General features: G+C 45.0%; 1 protein-coding gene across 1 annotated transcript in view; it reads left to right on the forward strand.

Moving 5' to 3' along the window:
• Positions 1 to 15274, forward strand: part of mthfd1b (methylenetetrahydrofolate dehydrogenase (NADP+ dependent) 1b) — a 29560-nt gene extending 14286 nt beyond the window's left edge. Inside the window, exons 11-28 of the mRNA XM_080541305.1 lie at positions 277 to 450; positions 1026 to 1162; positions 2589 to 2635; positions 2762 to 2869; positions 3357 to 3431; positions 3775 to 3877; positions 4291 to 4367; positions 4575 to 4715; positions 5067 to 5135; positions 5863 to 5974; positions 7110 to 7249; positions 8265 to 8306; positions 9629 to 9729; positions 11807 to 11984; positions 12656 to 12763; positions 13899 to 14051; positions 14207 to 14322; positions 14739 to 15274. Of these exons, the coding sequence (XP_080397431.1) occupies positions 277 to 450; positions 1026 to 1162; positions 2589 to 2635; positions 2762 to 2869; positions 3357 to 3431; positions 3775 to 3877; positions 4291 to 4367; positions 4575 to 4715; positions 5067 to 5135; positions 5863 to 5974; positions 7110 to 7249; positions 8265 to 8306; positions 9629 to 9729; positions 11807 to 11984; positions 12656 to 12763; positions 13899 to 14051; positions 14207 to 14296 (1855 nt within the window). The 3' untranslated portion in view covers positions 14297 to 14322; positions 14739 to 15274. The remainder of the gene's footprint in view (positions 1 to 276; positions 451 to 1025; positions 1163 to 2588; positions 2636 to 2761; positions 2870 to 3356; positions 3432 to 3774; positions 3878 to 4290; positions 4368 to 4574; positions 4716 to 5066; positions 5136 to 5862; positions 5975 to 7109; positions 7250 to 8264; positions 8307 to 9628; positions 9730 to 11806; positions 11985 to 12655; positions 12764 to 13898; positions 14052 to 14206; positions 14323 to 14738) is intronic.
• The last annotated feature ends 2381 nt before the right edge of the window (positions 15275 to 17655 follow it).

Genomic DNA, 17655 nt, shown 5'->3' on the forward strand with positions numbered 1-17655 from the left:
CACCTGATTCAACTAATCAAGTCCAAAGCAATTATGATTTGTACTTGATTAGTTGAATCTGGTGTGCTGGTGGTGGAACAGATCAAATATGTGGAGGGGCTGGGGCGCCCCGAGGAGAGGGTTGAGAAACACTAACCCACAACCTAAGCATTGTTAGCGACCACGCTCTACTAACTGAGGAGCCACAGAGGAGGACCACACATTTCTGGCAGCTCTCTCTTCTGTTCACCCCTGAGTAAAGTGATCTGTGTGGCTGTGGCCTGGTGTGTCCTGCAGTGACATCGTGATCTCGCGCTCCTGCGTGCCCAAGCCCATCGACAGGATGGCCAAGGAGGTCGGCCTGCTGGCGGACGAGGTGGAGCTCTACGGCAAGACCAAGGCCAAGGTGCAGCTGGCCGTCATCAAACGTCTGCAGGCCCAGCCTGACGGGAGATACGTGGTGGTCACTGGGTAACGCTCTTTCTCTCTTTTACGACTTGTTTTTCTTTTCTTTTCTTTTCTTTTTTTTCATATGTTTTTAGGGCTTTTCTGCTTTATTGGGATAGAGACATAGATACTTTAGAGACTGACAGAAAGGAGGGGCTGACGGGAGGTACGTGGTGGTCACTGGGTGGGTATGCTCTTTTTCTCTTACGACTCCTATCTATCTCTTGTTTTTAAGACTTATTTTTCTTTTCTTTTTCTTAGATCCTTGTTTTTAGGGCATTTCTGCTTTATTGGGATAGAGACAGTAGAGATTGACAGGAAGGATGGGCGAAAGAGAGGAGGGATAACATACAGGATAGGTCTAATCGAACCAGGGACCCTGCCATGATTATGTGGCATGCGCCTTAGTGAGCTACGCCACCCAGGCGTCCCATCCATCTATGTGTCTATGTCTTTACCACTTGTTTTTCTCTGTCCGTCTCGTAGCCTATTACACGTTGGTTGTAACATGGTTGAGTCATGTTCTCCATGCTCCTTTTCATAACGCCGTACCCTGAACTGTATGATAACAGTAGTTTGCTTCCCGTGTGCACCTGTAGAATTACGCCCACGCCCCTGGGCGAGGGGAAGAGCACCACCACCATAGGGCTGGTCCAGGCCATGGGGGCTCACATGAAGCTCAACGTCTTCGCCTGCGTCCGCCAGCCCTCCCAGGGACCCACCTTCGGGATCAAAGGTGAGCGCTGACACAGCTGTGACGGGATTGGTGGGAAAACCGACCAATGACAGGAGGTTTTATCGACCGGTGTGTCAGAGGGATTCTTGTGGTGGGAAAGCCAGTGACAAAGGGCCAATCCCAATTCCCTTTTCTACCCCTATGGCTCGTTTTCGAGTGTCACTCGATTCGAAGGCAAGGCCTTCGAATACGTCACAAGCCCTACCCCTTGAAATCTAAGCCCTATGAATTGGGACAGCCCTTCACGGCGCCTACGTCATCAACAGTGGTTTAGACACGGTACGGGTGACGCGTTGTGTTGCCGGCGAATTCTCTCTCCTGTGACCGGAGGAGATAGCAAAGATGGCGACCGTTAGCATCACAAACACTATGATAACATCCTCCGTAGTATCTAGTCTATCTCAGTCACAGACATGTTCAACAACAAGGAAGGGATACAACTAATAAACATGTTAACTCACTATTCACCTTGTTATACAACTACTACTACTACTACTACAAGTGTCTATGACTACTGTTAATGTTAAATCCGTGTGGAGCTAATGCTATCGCGTCTCCACAGGCTAAAGTACAACACTGATATCCTTAACTTATGTCCTAAACACACTACTGTCATAACGTACCTTCTCCTTGACATGGACATAAACACCTGCTACCTTCTTTGAAAGAAATCGCGATTTATTCAGTGAAAACTAGTACATGATAGCACAACATAGCATAGCATTCGCGAACACTATGCTAACAACACTATGATAACATCCTCCGTAGTATCTAGGATAAACGGGTTATTTTGATAAACTGGACACATTTTGTGAATATATATGGTTACTTTCTCGCCTGAAAACATATAAAAACTTCATAAAATGACATATTAACACTTGTAGAGCCAAATTACAGATTGTAGCCAATGGCGGCCAAAATTGAGGATTTTATATTTGTAGATGATTCGCAATGCATCCTGGTATCAAGGGGTAGCGTACCGTTAGCCCTTCGAAGCTAGTGTGGTCCTGGAATCGCTCGAAACGAAGTAATAGTTAGCCCTCCCCCTTACCCCTAGCCCTCGATGAAATATGAATTGGGACAGCCCTCGCCCTAAACGTGAACGCGCAAATCGAGCCATAGGGGTGAAAACGAAGGGCTAGGGGTGAATTGGGATTGGGCCAAAAGTTAAATTTTATATGTTTTTGGGGAATTTCTGCTTTATTGGGATAGAGACAGTAGAGATTGACAGGAAGGATGGGTGAGAGAGAGGGGGGGGATGACATGCAGGATATGTCGATGGCCGGAATTGAACCAGGGACCTTGCAACGATATGGCATGCACCTTAGGGTGCTACACTACTTACGCCCCCCGACAGGAGGTTCTATAGATGTACTACCTACCTAGGGATGTCTTTATACTAAACACTGGACTTGTCTCATCACAGGGGGAGCTGCAGGAGGTGGCTACTCCCAAGTTATTCCCATGGAGGAGGTAGAGTACAACACCCATCTCTCGTCCTAACCATCTCAAACATTTACTCCAAACTCGGAGGGGGGGGGGGGGGGTATATTTTTTAAAGCTCTATTTTAACCATATGGATTTTTATTGTGATTCCAGTTTAACCTCCACCTCACTGGAGACATCCACGCCATCACCGCAGCCAACAACCTAGTGGCGGCTGCCATCGACGCCAGAATGTTCCACGAGGCCACCCAGACCGACAAGGTGAACACTCTTGTGGTGTTTTTCATTTAATCATTTAATACTGAGAATTTAGGTCTTTCTGCATGCTGGGGAATCTGGCTCTGAAGTAAGGCTTCCCTTCCTGAAGAGTTGGGCCAAGAACTGTGGCGCAGAAAGATTATGATCAATGGTCAAGCAAGAATAGTGACTTCATCAGGCAGGAAACTGATATATATAATGCTTGCCCCTCTGACAGGAAGGGGCTTTTTGGCTATTTGCTTTTTGCTTTTTGTCTGCTACTTTCTCTCTGCGCTCATGTGACTTTGCTTAATAAAAGGCCTCTTTGGAGACGATTGATTTAAGCTCTTTGTGCTTCATAAGTTTTACTCAATCTATTAAGAATCAATTAAATCTACGACACTCTCTTGGAGGTTCTGAGAATGCTTCGCTGCGTTCACGTCGTGGTTTTATCACAGTTTGTTGAATGTGTGTCTTATTTCTTATTTAATTTCTCACTCGTCCTTCGTAGGCTTTGTATAATCGGTTAGTCCCCCTTAGTGGAGGCAAGAGGACATTCTCCCCCATCCAGATAAACAGACTACGGGTAAGAATGCACAGTAATACCTCAGTATTGAACATCCCACTTATAATTTGATATCCATATAAGTGACAGCAGCTGGTGAAAGCAGGAACAAGTCGGCAACCAATCATGAAAAATTTAAATAAATGTCAACGTTGTTGGAAATCAATGACACACTTGCTAGACAGCTGTATGCATTTGGTGAGTAATCCCCACTACTCTACACTAACTAAGCCTTTCACCAGCAACACGAACAACAACACGACTTGTTCCCTCTTTCACCAGCTGCTGTCACATATACTAGTACTACTACGAGTGTTTATTTATTCTTCCGCCCTCCAAGTTTCTCTGTGTTTGATCTCTGTAGAGGCTGGGTATCGACAAGACGGACCCCAACGCTCTGACCGAGGAGGAGGTCACCCTCTTTGCCCGTCTGGACATGGACCCAGAGAGCGTCACCTGGAACAGAGGTACTGGAGTCAACAACAACAACAACAAGCTGAAAGCTCTTATGAATGAATGAATGAATCGTTTAATGACCACACGACCAATGTCGGTGGAATTTGTTGTCGGTACAGATGGAAAAACTCAATACAGCAGTGTCAAATACATCAACATATACACATTACAATCACAATGGACAATGTACACACAACCACAAGACAAAAACAATATAAATATTTCCAGTGCAGTACATCTGGCAGGGTTAGTGCAGTGAGTCAGGTGTTGAGGGTCTTTATGGCAGAGGGGAAAAAACGTGGATGAAACGGGATGTTTTGGTGGCCAGGGATCGGTAGCGCCAATCAATGTAAGGTACCTGTATTGTATGACAGGCGGAGGTGTAGAAGGTTTCTAAGGAGGGTTTTGTGTGTCGTCATTCCAGTGGTGGACACCAACGATCGTTTCCTGAGGAAGGTCACCGTGGGCCAATCGCCGACAGAGAAGGGCCACTCTAGGGGGGTATGTACAGTACTGTACAGGACAGTTGAGAAAATCCACTGTGCGGCTATTTTGTTTTAACAACTGTTTTGACAGAAGAGTTTCTCAGCTCAAGTTTCTTGGTTGGCTGGTCTGTGCTATGTTGTCATAATGAGGTGGGACGCACTGATACTGACACATAACTGTGCTCCGCCCCCCCTCCCTCCCTCCCTCCACCCCGCCGCCCAGGCCCAGTTTGACATCACGGTGGCCAGTGAGATCATGGCCGTGCTGGCCCTCACCAGCAGCCTGGCGGACATGCGCAACCGTCTGGCCAAGATGGTGGTGGCCAGCAACCGCAGCGGCCAGCCAATCACAACAGAGGACCTGGTTAGTGGCCCTGCCCCTCTAGGGGGATGCACTACCACTATGGACCACTAGGGGAATGCACTACCATTAGAGACCACTAGGGAATGCACTACCACTAGGTGTACTACCGTACATTGACATGCTCGGTAGAGAAGCTTTCAGTTACACACCAGTTCAGATTAGTTCTGATTATGAATTTGCAAACAGTTAAAAAATGTGCTTCTCTGTTATTTAAATGTCAACGCTGACATTACCATTTTTTAAATGTCATAACTGACATAAAGTCTTAACTGTCACCTCGTTGGTTAATCGTTCTGACTGTGCTCTTCCCCCCCCGCCCCCCACCCCCACCCCCACCCCCCCACCCTGCAGGGTGTGAGTGGAGCACTTGCAGTTCTGATGCGGGACGCCATCAAGCCCACCCTGATGCAGACTCTGGAGGTGTGTGTGTGTGTGTGTGTGTGTGTGTGTGTGCGTGCGTCCGTCCGTCCGTCTGTACGACTGTCTGTCTGTCTGTCTGTCCGTCTGTCTGTCTGCCCGTCTGTCCGTCCGTCTATGTGTCTGTCTGTCTGTCTGTGTCTGTCTGTCTATGTGTCTGTCTGTCTGTGTCTGTCTGTCTGTGTGTGGCCAAAGGGAAGCCTCGGGGTAGAGCTGTACTGGTTGGAGGAGAGGTAGCGAGGAAAGCAAGGCTGTGTGGGAGGACCTTGTTTAATTGGTTATGGTAGCGTGAACAGATGTAGGCTGGCCTGCACGACTTTCAATCAGACCGTCTCCTCCACGCTCGTCGAGCTCCGGTGGGGCGTTCATACATGCGGTCTGGAAGAGAGAGATAGTGTATGCGTGCGCTTGTGGGTTTTTTAAGTTCAGGCACTAAGCCCCCTTTTCCTCATCTAAGGCAGAGCTGTGTGTACAAAGTGTCTTGTTGTTGGTCTGCGTCCAATGAACAGCAGTCATTTGAAGCCCACCACTCCCTTAGCTAAGTTGAAGTTGACTTCCGACAAGTAACTGTTAGTCAGTACGTGATTTTAATTTCCGAAACTTTAAAAACGACTGTCTGTGCTTTGTGTGTGTGTGTGTGCGCGTGTGTTGACAGATTTAACTTTGACTGAGTAGTGACATTGCCACAGGGTGTGTGTGTATCGCTGAGCGGTGTGTTTAATCCCTACAGGGAACCCCGGTGTTTGTTCATGCCGGCCCCTTCGCCAACATCGCCCACGGCAACTCATCCATCTTGGCCGATAAGATCGCCCTGAAGCTGGTGGGCCCTGAGGGCTTCGTGGGTGAGTGGATCTGACCAGGGGCTTCACTCTGCCACAGCTCTGTTTTCATTAACCTCTAAATCTTTTGTGCAGAAGCATTTTTTTTAACTCTTAATCTCCTTAATTGAGTGTTCAAATGAGACGTGCCGTGCCTGCAGGTAGTGTTGATGGTGGAGGTGGAATGTAGATTAGCAGAGCTGAGTATAACTGCTTTTTTCTTTTTCTTTTTCTAAATATGTTATTAGAGCATTTCTGCTTTATTGGGATAGAGACAGTACAGATTGACAGGAAGGATGGGTGAGAGACAGTACAGATTGACAGGAAGGATGGGTGAGAGACAGTACAGATTGACAGGAAGGATGGGTGAGAGAGAGAGGGGGGATGACATGCAGGATATGTCGATGGCTGGAATCGAACCAGGGACTGCGATGATATATGGCATCCACCTTAGTGAGCTACGCCACTTGCGCGCCAAGTATAACTGCCTTTAGTCATGGTGCTCCTCGGACATGGAATGACCTGCAGGAAACACTAAGACCTGCTGCTCCAGTATCACAGGACCGTTTTAGGAACTTGGTTAAGGATTCCTCAGTAGAGGAGAGCTCTTGTTTATAATTGATTGTTGCCTGTGTAAATGGTGTCCGTTTCAAATCTTGTGAATGTAAATAATAGTGATATGTGCGTATATATGTTGTAATCGATCAACACCCTTGAAAAAGACACCTTTAGTCTCAAAGGTACTCTCCTGAAAAAAAATCAAGGATAAATAAAAAAACATTTCACTTTTTCCCCAGCTGACAAATTCTTAGATTGATTAGCGTCATCAACCGATCAGTAGGGTACAAGCATCAAAAGTAATTTTGCCCAGCGGCCGATTCGTGCTGGTCTGTAATGCTGTCCGTCTGTTTTTCCTGTAAGTTTATTGTTACATCCCATTATACAAATATAAGAGAGTAAAATACAAAAGGAAAGAAAAAGGCAATAGTTCTAAAAAAAGAAAAAAAAAGAAAGACAAGTAAGACAAAGAAGCAATTCAGTTGAGCAATATAATAATAGAAATAACACGAATGCGCTGAGGTAGTATTAGAATAAAGTGCCTGATGTGTTTAAGGGAAAGTATCTCACGATGTCTCTGGTTTTCTCACTCCTTGGACAGTAACTGAGGCTGGGTTTGGCGCTGACATCGGCATGGAGAAGTTCTTCAACATCAAGTGCCGGTCCTCTGGTCTCAGGCCCCACGTGGTGGTGCTGGTGGCTACGGTCCGGGCCTTGAAGATGCACGGAGGAGGGCCAAAGGTGAACGACTGCAGAGTTTAACACTAGAACAGCCATGAGTGAGATAAATGTTTATATCTTTGCACTCCATAACATTTCAGGACCCTCCTTTCATGACTTTTCCTAGATATGTGCGTTCTACCACCCAGTATCCTTACATTTTCAAAATCACATCAGGATAAGCTAATATAAAGCTATTTTGCAGTTTTTCTGTGTAGGAGGCAGGCTAATTTACAACGGCCAACTAGTGGTCGTTGTGTGTAAATAGCAGCTTAGCATTGAAAAAGAGGGGCCCGAGGCGGCTCTTTGAGTAGGTAAAAAGGCACGGCTGTTCTAGTGTTAATGGACAGATTACTTTTTTCTTGTTATGACTGATGGATAGATGATTCACTTGAAAGCATTTTTGGAATAAGGCGCTATATATAAGTGCAGTCCATTAAGTGATTCACTTACTAGGACAAATGTATTTGTGCTAAGTCACTTTGGATAAAGGCGTCTGCTAAATGACTAAAATGTAATGTCTTAAATCCTTGTCACTTCAACTTAATGATAATGGTCCGTTTAGTACATTTTCAGTGCAAATGTCATACATTTATGTTCAAAGCGCTTATGTACCGATGTACTATATGTACCGTACATGTACGTTCCTCAAGTCTCAGAGGAACACCAGAAGTTTTACTTCATATAAGTGTAGTCGTGGATACATGCTGTGAATCATAATCATTAGATTACATTTGACAACATTCAACCTGACATTTTATATTGAAAACATTGGCATGACATATTCTTCTATAGAATAGCATGTCTCCAATGAATGCAGGTGCGCCGCTGAGAACGTAATTGCATTTCCTGCTGGGTGGAGGTCACACAGGAAGAGCTCATTCGTATTCCGCTCCATTGCTGCTTTACTCACACAAACAGTTGTTTGTTCTCTGGTTTAGATTCCCTAGGGATGGGCGTTGAGTTGCTGGGCTTCTTTGCTTCCAGTTTGGTTACTTCCTGTAAGCATCTTTTGATGGGTTTCTCCTTTCTTCAGGTCACCGCTGGGATGCCCCTGCCTAAAGAGTACGTGGAGGAGGTAAGGCTTGAGTTTACCCACCAAGGACACACACGCACACTCACGCACACTCACAATCACGCACACTACTCACACTCACACACAGGCACACTCACAAACACACACTCTCTCACACACACACACACACACACACACACACTCACAAACACACACTTTCACACACTTTCACACACACACACACACACACACACACACACACACACACACACTCTCTTACACTCTCACGCACACACACGCACACACACTCACACACACACACACACACACACACACACTCACACACACACACACACACTCACACACACACACACACACACACACACACATCCCCACTCCCACTTACATCCTCATCACACCTGAACGAGGAGCCACCCAGCCGAAATGTGTCACTTCCTCTTTATGCTAATGCTTCTTTAATGGCGTCGGGCCCTGGGTCATTCATTAGCGGGCCATCGAGGGCATGGGCTTGGTATTTCAGGATGAGATGATGATTTGGCTTCTCACCCGGTTAAATCCTCATCGGATGCAATTAACGGAGCTGAACTTCATCGGCCCATCTATTATGCAGTGCAATTAGGTCCCTTCACAAGCTCGCTGCATGTGTATGGATCAGTGACTAGTGCCACTGTGTGGGAACAAACATTTACGTATAGAGACAAATGTCTACCGTTATCCCCCTCCAGACTGAAAGAGACTTCCCTTAGTTAACAGGGAAAACAACATGCTATGTACGCTCACTGAGGACTTTATTAGGAACACAGTACACCTTCTCGTTCATGGAGGTGGTGTAATGGTGTGGGGAATGTTTTCTTGACACACTTTGGGCCTGTTAACACCAATTAATCATCTTCTAATGGCTACTTCCAGCATGAAAATGCACCATGTCACCAAGCAAAATCCGTCTCAAACTGGTATCCATGAACATGACAATGAGTTCAGTGTTCTTCAGTGGCCTTCCCAATCACCTGATCTGAATCCAACAGAACACCGTTGTGGTGTAGTAGAACAGGAGATTCACAGCTTAAAAGTGCAGCTGAAAAATCTGCAGGAATTGCGTGATGCAATCATGTCATCATGGACCAGAATCTCACAGGAATGTTTCCAACATGTTGTGGAATCAATGCCATGAAGAATTGTAGCTGTTTTGACAGCAAAGGGAGGCCCTACCCAGTATTAGTGTATGTTTCAGTGTGTTGTATTAAGACGGGACGTGTGTGTGTGTGTGTGTGTGCGTGTGTGTGCGTGCGTGCGTGTGTGCGTGTGTGTGTGTGTGTGTGTGTGCGTGTGTGTGTGTGTGTGTGTGTGTGTGTGTCTCTGTGTAGAACCTTGAGCTGCTGGAGAAAGGCTGTAGCAACATGAGGAAGCAGGTGGAGAACTGCCAGACGTTTGGGGTTCCTGTGGTGGTCGCTGTCAACGCCTTCAAGTAAGTCTCACGTCAGGTGACATGCTTCACTCGTTTCCTGTCTCACCTACGGCTCGAGGGGGCTGATCAGAGTCAGGATGGAGGATGTTAAATCCTACTGTATATTAGGGATGGACGGTTTCCAATTATTGAAACCGAAAAACCGTCAGAGAGTAAAACCGCGGTTTTCCGGTTAACCGAAAAAGACAGTAAAAAAAAAAAAAAAAAAAAAAAAAGAGCGCCAATTTCAAATAATTGAGCCCTACTGCTACAATACACTCATGTCGAACACCATTAAAACACCGTAAGCACAGTCGCAACACATTTAGGCTACTTAGTTTCACAAATATAAGTGGAAAGGCAGACTTTTGTAAGCTACACCATACATGAAAACACATGAACACTTAACACACCAGCTCCGCTGATCCAGGGTGCACGCCTGCACGGAAGATCATCTCTTGGAACAGCATCTTCATTGAATGAACTGCTTTCTCAATATCTTGGTTCTTAGACAAAGTTTCAGCTGCTGCTCAATGTATTTAAATATTTGAATACTGCTCAATAATCACTGAAATATTAGACTTAGAATTATGCAGTGAACATACTTAAAGCTTTTCATAAAAACCACATGCCGCGAGACTGACTCGTCCTGAACTGTCGTAAGTCAATCAACAAAGAATGCCCCATCAAAATAAAAGTGCCCATGGTAGAGCTGTCAAAATAGAGCTTTCAAAATAAATGTACTAATACAGATAGAGATAAATACAGAACTACCTTTGCGTCACTAAGTGACCGCGTATCTTCTGAGACATGCGTTCTGTCATCACTTTCAGTAGCGCCTTCACACACAGTGGCGCTGTGCACAAACACTCTTGATCCGTATAGCTCTTGTTTTATTATATTGTGGTTTAGTAAATACTGCACTTGGAGTTACATTCAATGCATGATTTGTGCTATAGAACATAAATAAAGTTTGATTGATTGATTGATATCAAATCAAATCACATTTTATTTCTATAGCGCATTTCTCACAAAAGTGACCCAATGCGCTTTACAGAGAGCAGCGAAAATGATCTTATTAAATGTAAGCGAGTAATTGTAAAAAACCTTTCCTATCTACCAATAACTGAAGGCAACTATCTTTCCCATAGAGTGATTCGTTACCCTTAAATATAATCCCAATTAGATATTAATCCTCAGTTATTCTTCACAACTGACCAAACCTCTCACTCATTGCGCGGCAGATTCAGACTGTATCATTGTTATTTTCACACACGACAAACATGTGACATGTTCCAGTTTTATTCTTATTCTATTTTATTCTTCTAAAAAAAAAAAAAAAACGGTTTCAGACGGTTTTGATAAAAAAACGTTTCTATTTTTATAAACCCCGGTTTTCGGTTTAACCGAAAAACCGTCCATCCCTACTGTATATAAGGTTTCAGATGTCTATTACTAGGTTTATCTTTATTTTGTATTTTTATCAAATTTTATTTTAGTCTATGGACCTATCGCTAAGGCACACCGCCTTTGAAAACTCGGACAAACAAACAACGCTTCACTGACAGTGACTGACTGACCGACCGTGACTGAATGACATTCAATGACATTTCTGATTTCTGATTTACCACAGCAAGTAATAGACATGTTTTTTTAAAGATTACAAGAATATTTAGTCTAGAAGCTTTTCACCATCAGATATTAGCGAGTTGTTTGTCCGAGTTCTCTGCCTGTAGTGACTTTTGCTGTGATAGGATTGGACAATTTCTATTTCGGGGCGTAGCTTAGCGATAGGTCCATTATTCAATTGTCACTTTATTTTGTTGTTGTTGTTTTTGTGGTCTGCTGCTGTAAGGGCTGAATTACCCCTCTGGGATCAATAAAGTACCTATCTGTTGATCTATCTATCCCTAATTTTATATATATATATATATATATATCTTTAGATATTGGATAAATAAAACCTTTCATATTCATTATTTCAGAGCAGTGGTGGCAGGTGAATGTTTAGTTCAGTGAATGACTGTCAGGTGTGTTTTTGACTGTCAGGTGTGTATTGTGTGTTTGATGTCCGACCCGTGTGACCTGTGTCCTGCAGGATGGACACTGAGTCTGAGCTGGACCTGATCTGCCGCCTGGCCAAGGACGCGGGGGCTTTCGACGCGGTGCGCTGCTCTCACTGGGCTGACGGGGGCGCTGGTGCGGTGGCTCTAGGGCAGGCTGTCCAGAGGGCCTCTGAGGCCCCCAACAACTTCAAGTTCCTCTATGATGTGGAGGTAAACACAACTCTTTCCTGATAGTTTTTTACCCTTTTACCCACAAATGCATTGTTAGTTTTTTTTGTGTATGGTGTGGATGATAGCTCCACCCAAAACACCAACTTTAAGTCCTGCCTGCAAATCACCCACTCTCTCCTCCTGCCGCACCATGGAGGGACAGAGTATTCACACACTGTGTGACTGTGTGACTGTGTGACTGTGTGACTGTGTGTGTGTGTGTGTGTGTGTGTGTGTGTGTGTGTGTGTGTGTGTGTGTGACGGAGGAGGTGGATCACTCTCCCACTGACCCCCTGAGGAGATGATAGTCTGTGTGTAATGGCTCCATTCTCCACCTGTCAAAGCCTGAGGAGCAGAGCTTGTGGTATACAAGCCCCCCTGGTGACTCCCCCCCCCCCCCCCCCCCCCCACACACACACACACACCTCACCTCCCTGGTGACCCCTGTTGTGACTGAGTCACTCAGTGGAACTACCATGAATAGAACAGCTCTTTCTAAAATAGCTCTTTCTGCAATTTTCTTTGCAACCGTCTACCAGCTGTATTCTGTGCATATAAACAGTAAACTTTCATTTGAACTGATGTTGTGTTTGGTAGGTGAGTTTCAGTGCCCTGGTATATTTTGTGTATTTTTCATGTTTTTTGTCTGTCTGCCCCCCCCCCCCCCATAGCTGCCCATCGCTGATAAAATCCGCATCATCGCTCAGAAGATCTATGGGGCTGACGACATCGAGCTGCTGCCTGACGCACAGCACAAGGTGGAGCTCTACACCAGACAGGTAGGAGACCAGGAGGCCTTGAACGGTGATGTCTTCTTAGTTTAAACAAGTGAAACGGGGCAGCTGTGGCTCAGGAGGGAGAGCCGGCGTCTAATGATCGCAAGGTCGGCGGTTCGGTTCCCAGCTGGCCACTTGTCGAGGTGTCCTTGGACAAGACGCTGAAAACATTTCAAATTGCTCCTAATGAGCGGACCGGGGCCTTGCATGGTAGCTTTTGCCGCCATTGGTGTGTGAATGTGTGTGTGTGAATGGGTGAATGAGAGGCTTTGGAATAAGGCGCTGTACAAGTGCAGTCCAAGTGTTGGGGCTGTTTGTTAGCTCACCTATCCGCGTGCCACGTAATCGCAGGGTCCCTGGTTCGATTCCGAACATTGACCTATCCTGCATGTCATCCCTCCTCTCTCTCACCCATCCTTACTGTCTCTATCCCAATAAAAGCAGAAATGCCCGAAAAAAACATATTTATGCACTGTGGGCGAGACAGTTCATGCAAGACCTCCTTCACATCAAGGAGACGGTTCACTGACTCATTGTACCTGAACCTCTTATTCCCACCAATAAAGAAAGACAGGGTTCCCAGGGGTCCTTGAAAGTTTGTGAATTTGAGAAAAAGAAATCAAGGTCTTAAAAGTTTTTGAAAATAGACATGGGTCATTGAAAGTGCTTGAATTCCCCTCTCTCTCTCTCCCCATTTTTTTTTTAGAAATTCAAAAATGTTTTACTTAGCTCGTCAACTAGTAAATAAGTTGCTTAACTTTACACATATTTCACAATATATTGTTTTGCTGTGCTGTGGTAGAGAAGGCAAGAGACCATCTAGTGTTCACACATTCAAGCCTCTCTTTTTAATTGTTGTCTGTGAGCGGAGAGTTCCTATTATATAAATTCTCATCTAGATCCGTCTCAAACTATGCTGTGTTGGGTCCTTGAATTTGAGGGAATTGAGTCTTGAAAGTCCTTGAAAGGTGCTTGAATTTGATGTTTCAGAAGGTGTGGGAACCCTGGAAAGACCTATTTCCCCACATCCACTTCAAAGAACACTATTTGATGTCGGTTTCTCTCTCTCTCTCTCTCTCTCTCTCTCTCTCTCTCTCTCTCTCTCTCTCTCTCTCTCTCTCTCTCTCTCTCTCTTCAGGGCTTTGCGAACCTGCCCATCTGCATGGCAAAGACCCATCTGTCCCTGTCTCACGAGCCCGACAAGAAGGGCGTGCCCACGGGATTCGTCCTGCCCATCAGAGACATCCGCGCCAGCGTTGGCGCCGGCTTCCTCTACCCTCTGGTCGGCACGGTAAGCACAGGCCTCGGGAATGACTCAGGGAACCTGCTTTGGCTGGCGTGATGCGATACAGCCACCGCACCAAGCTTTATATAGCATAGACGCACAGCCTCGGGGAAGGCTGAGTGATCTAATTACGTTTCCATTTTTCCTCTCTTCCATATTAGATGCCCACGATCCCAGGACTGCCCACCAGACCCTGCTTCTACGACATCGACCTGAACCCTGAGACGGAGCAGGTGGACGGACTATTCTAGACGGGCTACCCACGCCTACTTTCCTTGTAAGTGTGTAAGCAGCTGTACATGTGACAAGACTGCAACGTCCTGGAGCTGGAGCACATGTTGCTGATGTTGACAATGATTCTAATTTATTATTTCTCCTCCTCCTGTCTGTCTGTCTGTCTGTCTGTGTCTCACTCTTTCTCTCTCCGTCTCTCTCTCTTTCCATATCTCTCACTCTCTTTCCATCCCCCCTTTCTCTGTCTCACTCTTTCTCTCCTTTTCCATCTCTCTCACTCTCTTTCCATCCCCCCCTCTCTCTTTCCATCCCCCCCTCTCTCTCTTTCTGTCTCTCTCACTCTCTTTCCACCACCCTCCCCTCTCTCTCTGTCTCACTCTCTCTCTCTCGCTCTCTCTCTCTCTTTCCATCTCACTCTTTCCACCCCCCCCCCCCCCCCCTCTCTCTCCGTGCACACAGCTAGTCTGCCGCCCGCCCACTGAGCCATGATGGAGAAATAACTGGAAGTCACTTCCTCTTCCTGTCAATTAACGTCCAGTATTTTTCACTCAGCCGCTGACATCTGTCAATACTTCATTCGCTTTGCCTGTCTGGTCACTGAAGGGTAAATTAAGAAACTTCATTAATTAGGAAACGGTTCACTCCCCTGAGACTAACCCTTTATTAACATCTTAGCGGGGGTGGGGGGAATGGTTTTGTTTACATTCCTTTGATATTGGCTTGCAGATATAAACAAACCTGCCCTGGATGACTGTGATCACTGTAGAGGTAATGGTACAGTGATGCATTTCTGATTTATACATTTGAGGTCGATTTATGCTGTCATGGACTGGTGCCTTTGTGTTGAAAATGACGCAGAAGAAAATGTCAACCATGCCTTACAAAAGTGTTGTGAAAAATGTTTTTGTTTAATGTTCTTAATTGTCCCTCTTTCCAAAAAAAAATAAATAAATCCTTGTCTAATTAAAATGATCAATGTATTATCCTATGTTGAAGCACTGAACACTAATTGAGCCTGTGATGCAGAGAATGAATGGTTCTGACATTTTGTATCAGAATAAAGTGAATTAAAGTATGTTCAACTGTAAAGCGTCTGTCTGTTAATTGAAGCGTCAAAACAAATTCCATGAACCAGCTGTAGGTGTAACAAATTCATCTCTACAGGGCAAATTTGCAGCACAGGAATAAATAAAATAAATAAAAATGAATTGGAAAATATGCTATTTTCTACTGTGAGGATTTCTCTACTGTTTAGTTTAATTATGTATTTCACAACCATAATGATCTCTCCTGTCTTGTCTTGTATTGTACAAGTGTGTGGGTGTTTTTAGCCTCTAGTCTAGGAATTAGTTGTGTGGCTGGTGACAAGAGAATGTCTTCATTATAAAGATTAATACAGTAGTCTGACACAGACCACCAGCTGGGGCTCAGCCCAATACACACACAGAGAGAGGGGGAGCAAGGCTGCTTTCATATGCTGCTAATTCCAGGAGAGATCCGGAGAAACCTCCACCGTGCCTCACCACTATTCAAAACTGATATGAGATTTTTCTCCAGTCAAATATTTTGATTGATCGAGGTTGAGATGTTACCAATAGCCCATTCTCTTAGGGTGAATGGGTTCATCATAAAGGCTCAGGCTGCAACACGAGAGGGATTCGTCATAATCACATACAGTTCGAGTGGCAAGACACTAGGATAGGTAAGTTGCACTGACGACAGAAATCCATGATAGGCTACCCACTTTCCTTTCCTATTGACTAATGCATGGTGGGAGTGGTAGGGAACATCATCTTTAGTAACCGTGCGTCATGGAGACCGCGTGGGACACTCCGGTTGCAGAGGAGAGAGATCTCCAGTAGGTGCGCGGCGCCGGGATGTCCACAGGTCTCATGGAATTGAGGAATACGATCTCGAGTTTTATATACAGTAAGTAGAATATTAATTTCACTCAGATATGCTCGATCACTTGTGCAAGCAATCAAACATGAACAGATGTAATGAATTTAATTGAAAGTCCTTTAATTAATTAGCTAATATGCATAACTTGATTGTAGCCTAATCTTTTTCAAGAATACTAAACACATATTGCGCGAGGTTGTGTGTTAGTTACGACATAAAAAGATACTATCTTTGATTTGCTAAAATGCTCATTCCTCTTCATGTAATTGTAATGACAAATTCAATATTCATCGCTGGATGAGTCATTGAGGTAAAAATAGACAACTAATGTTGGGTCAAAATAGTCAGTAGCCTAATTGGCAAATTAGCTTATAATTGTGACCCATTGATGGAGGCTACTGACAGTATCTAATATAGAGGTGCATGACAGAAGGAATTGGGATTTATGAATACTGCTGAATATGCTGATTATATAGTCTTTAGTCTATATTTAGTCTATACCATAGTCTAGCTTTAATTGCAGGCATTTCAGAGCAATTAGCACAGTTTCCCTTAAGAATATGACAAAACTCTCAAAACAGCTTTCAACTGTATATGAAGGTGTAGATTTGTGCACCGCACAGCTTGCTTACAATTTTGTGTAAGGAATTAAAACAAATTATATACGATTTCCAATTGATCTGTATAATATGATTTAATTTCCCTTGGCAGTTATCCAATAATTCCTTAATATGTGTGTTTATTCATATTGCTTTATTTTCTCCTCAGGGTCATTAAAGATTGTGTCCCCGGGCGTCGGCGTTGAGTAATGTTCTGACACGTACAGTAATGCCTCACCTGGAAGAAACACAGCTGAAGAGCGTAGATGATTATAAATCAACCATGTCAGTCAAAGGGGATAAAGTGGGCTTGAGGAGGAAGCTCACCGGTCCTCCGCGGCTCCTCCTTGGCAAATCGAAGGCCAGGAGTGACACGGAGAGCAAGGAAAAAATCTGGGATTGGAGACAGAAGCGGTCGAGGGACAGCAATGGCACACAAGAGGACTTGTCAGCCATGCCAGGCTGTCAGGCAATCAGGGAAGAAGTACCTCAGAAATATGCCACAGGTGGCATTCAGCTACCGCTAGGTCTGAAACAAGACGAGCTAACGCTGGAGAGTTCAATTGGGACAACGATGTCACCCTCCATAGAACAAAGCGATGGAGAAGCTAACCCTTCGGACCAGAAGCATAACAGACAAGCACCAGGAGACTCGAGGAAGGGTTGGAAGAGGCTTTTCTTCCCGTCTCTCACATGTGTCGGAAGGTTGAGGAGAAGAACTTGTGAGAAGGTCAACCTGGATGAAGGTGAAAGCAACAACATCACATTTTTCAACAGACAAACCAGAGACTCTGTTGACCTTACTGCCCAAGCATCTGCAGTTTACAGTGGCATGACCAGCGAGGAGCATGAACACGACTCCTCCAACCACGACC

Source organism: Nansenia antarctica, assembly GCF_963989245.1.
Source record: "Nansenia antarctica genome assembly, chromosome: 1".
NCBI classification, from domain to species: Eukaryota; Metazoa; Chordata; class Actinopteri; order Argentiniformes; family Microstomatidae; genus Nansenia; species Nansenia antarctica.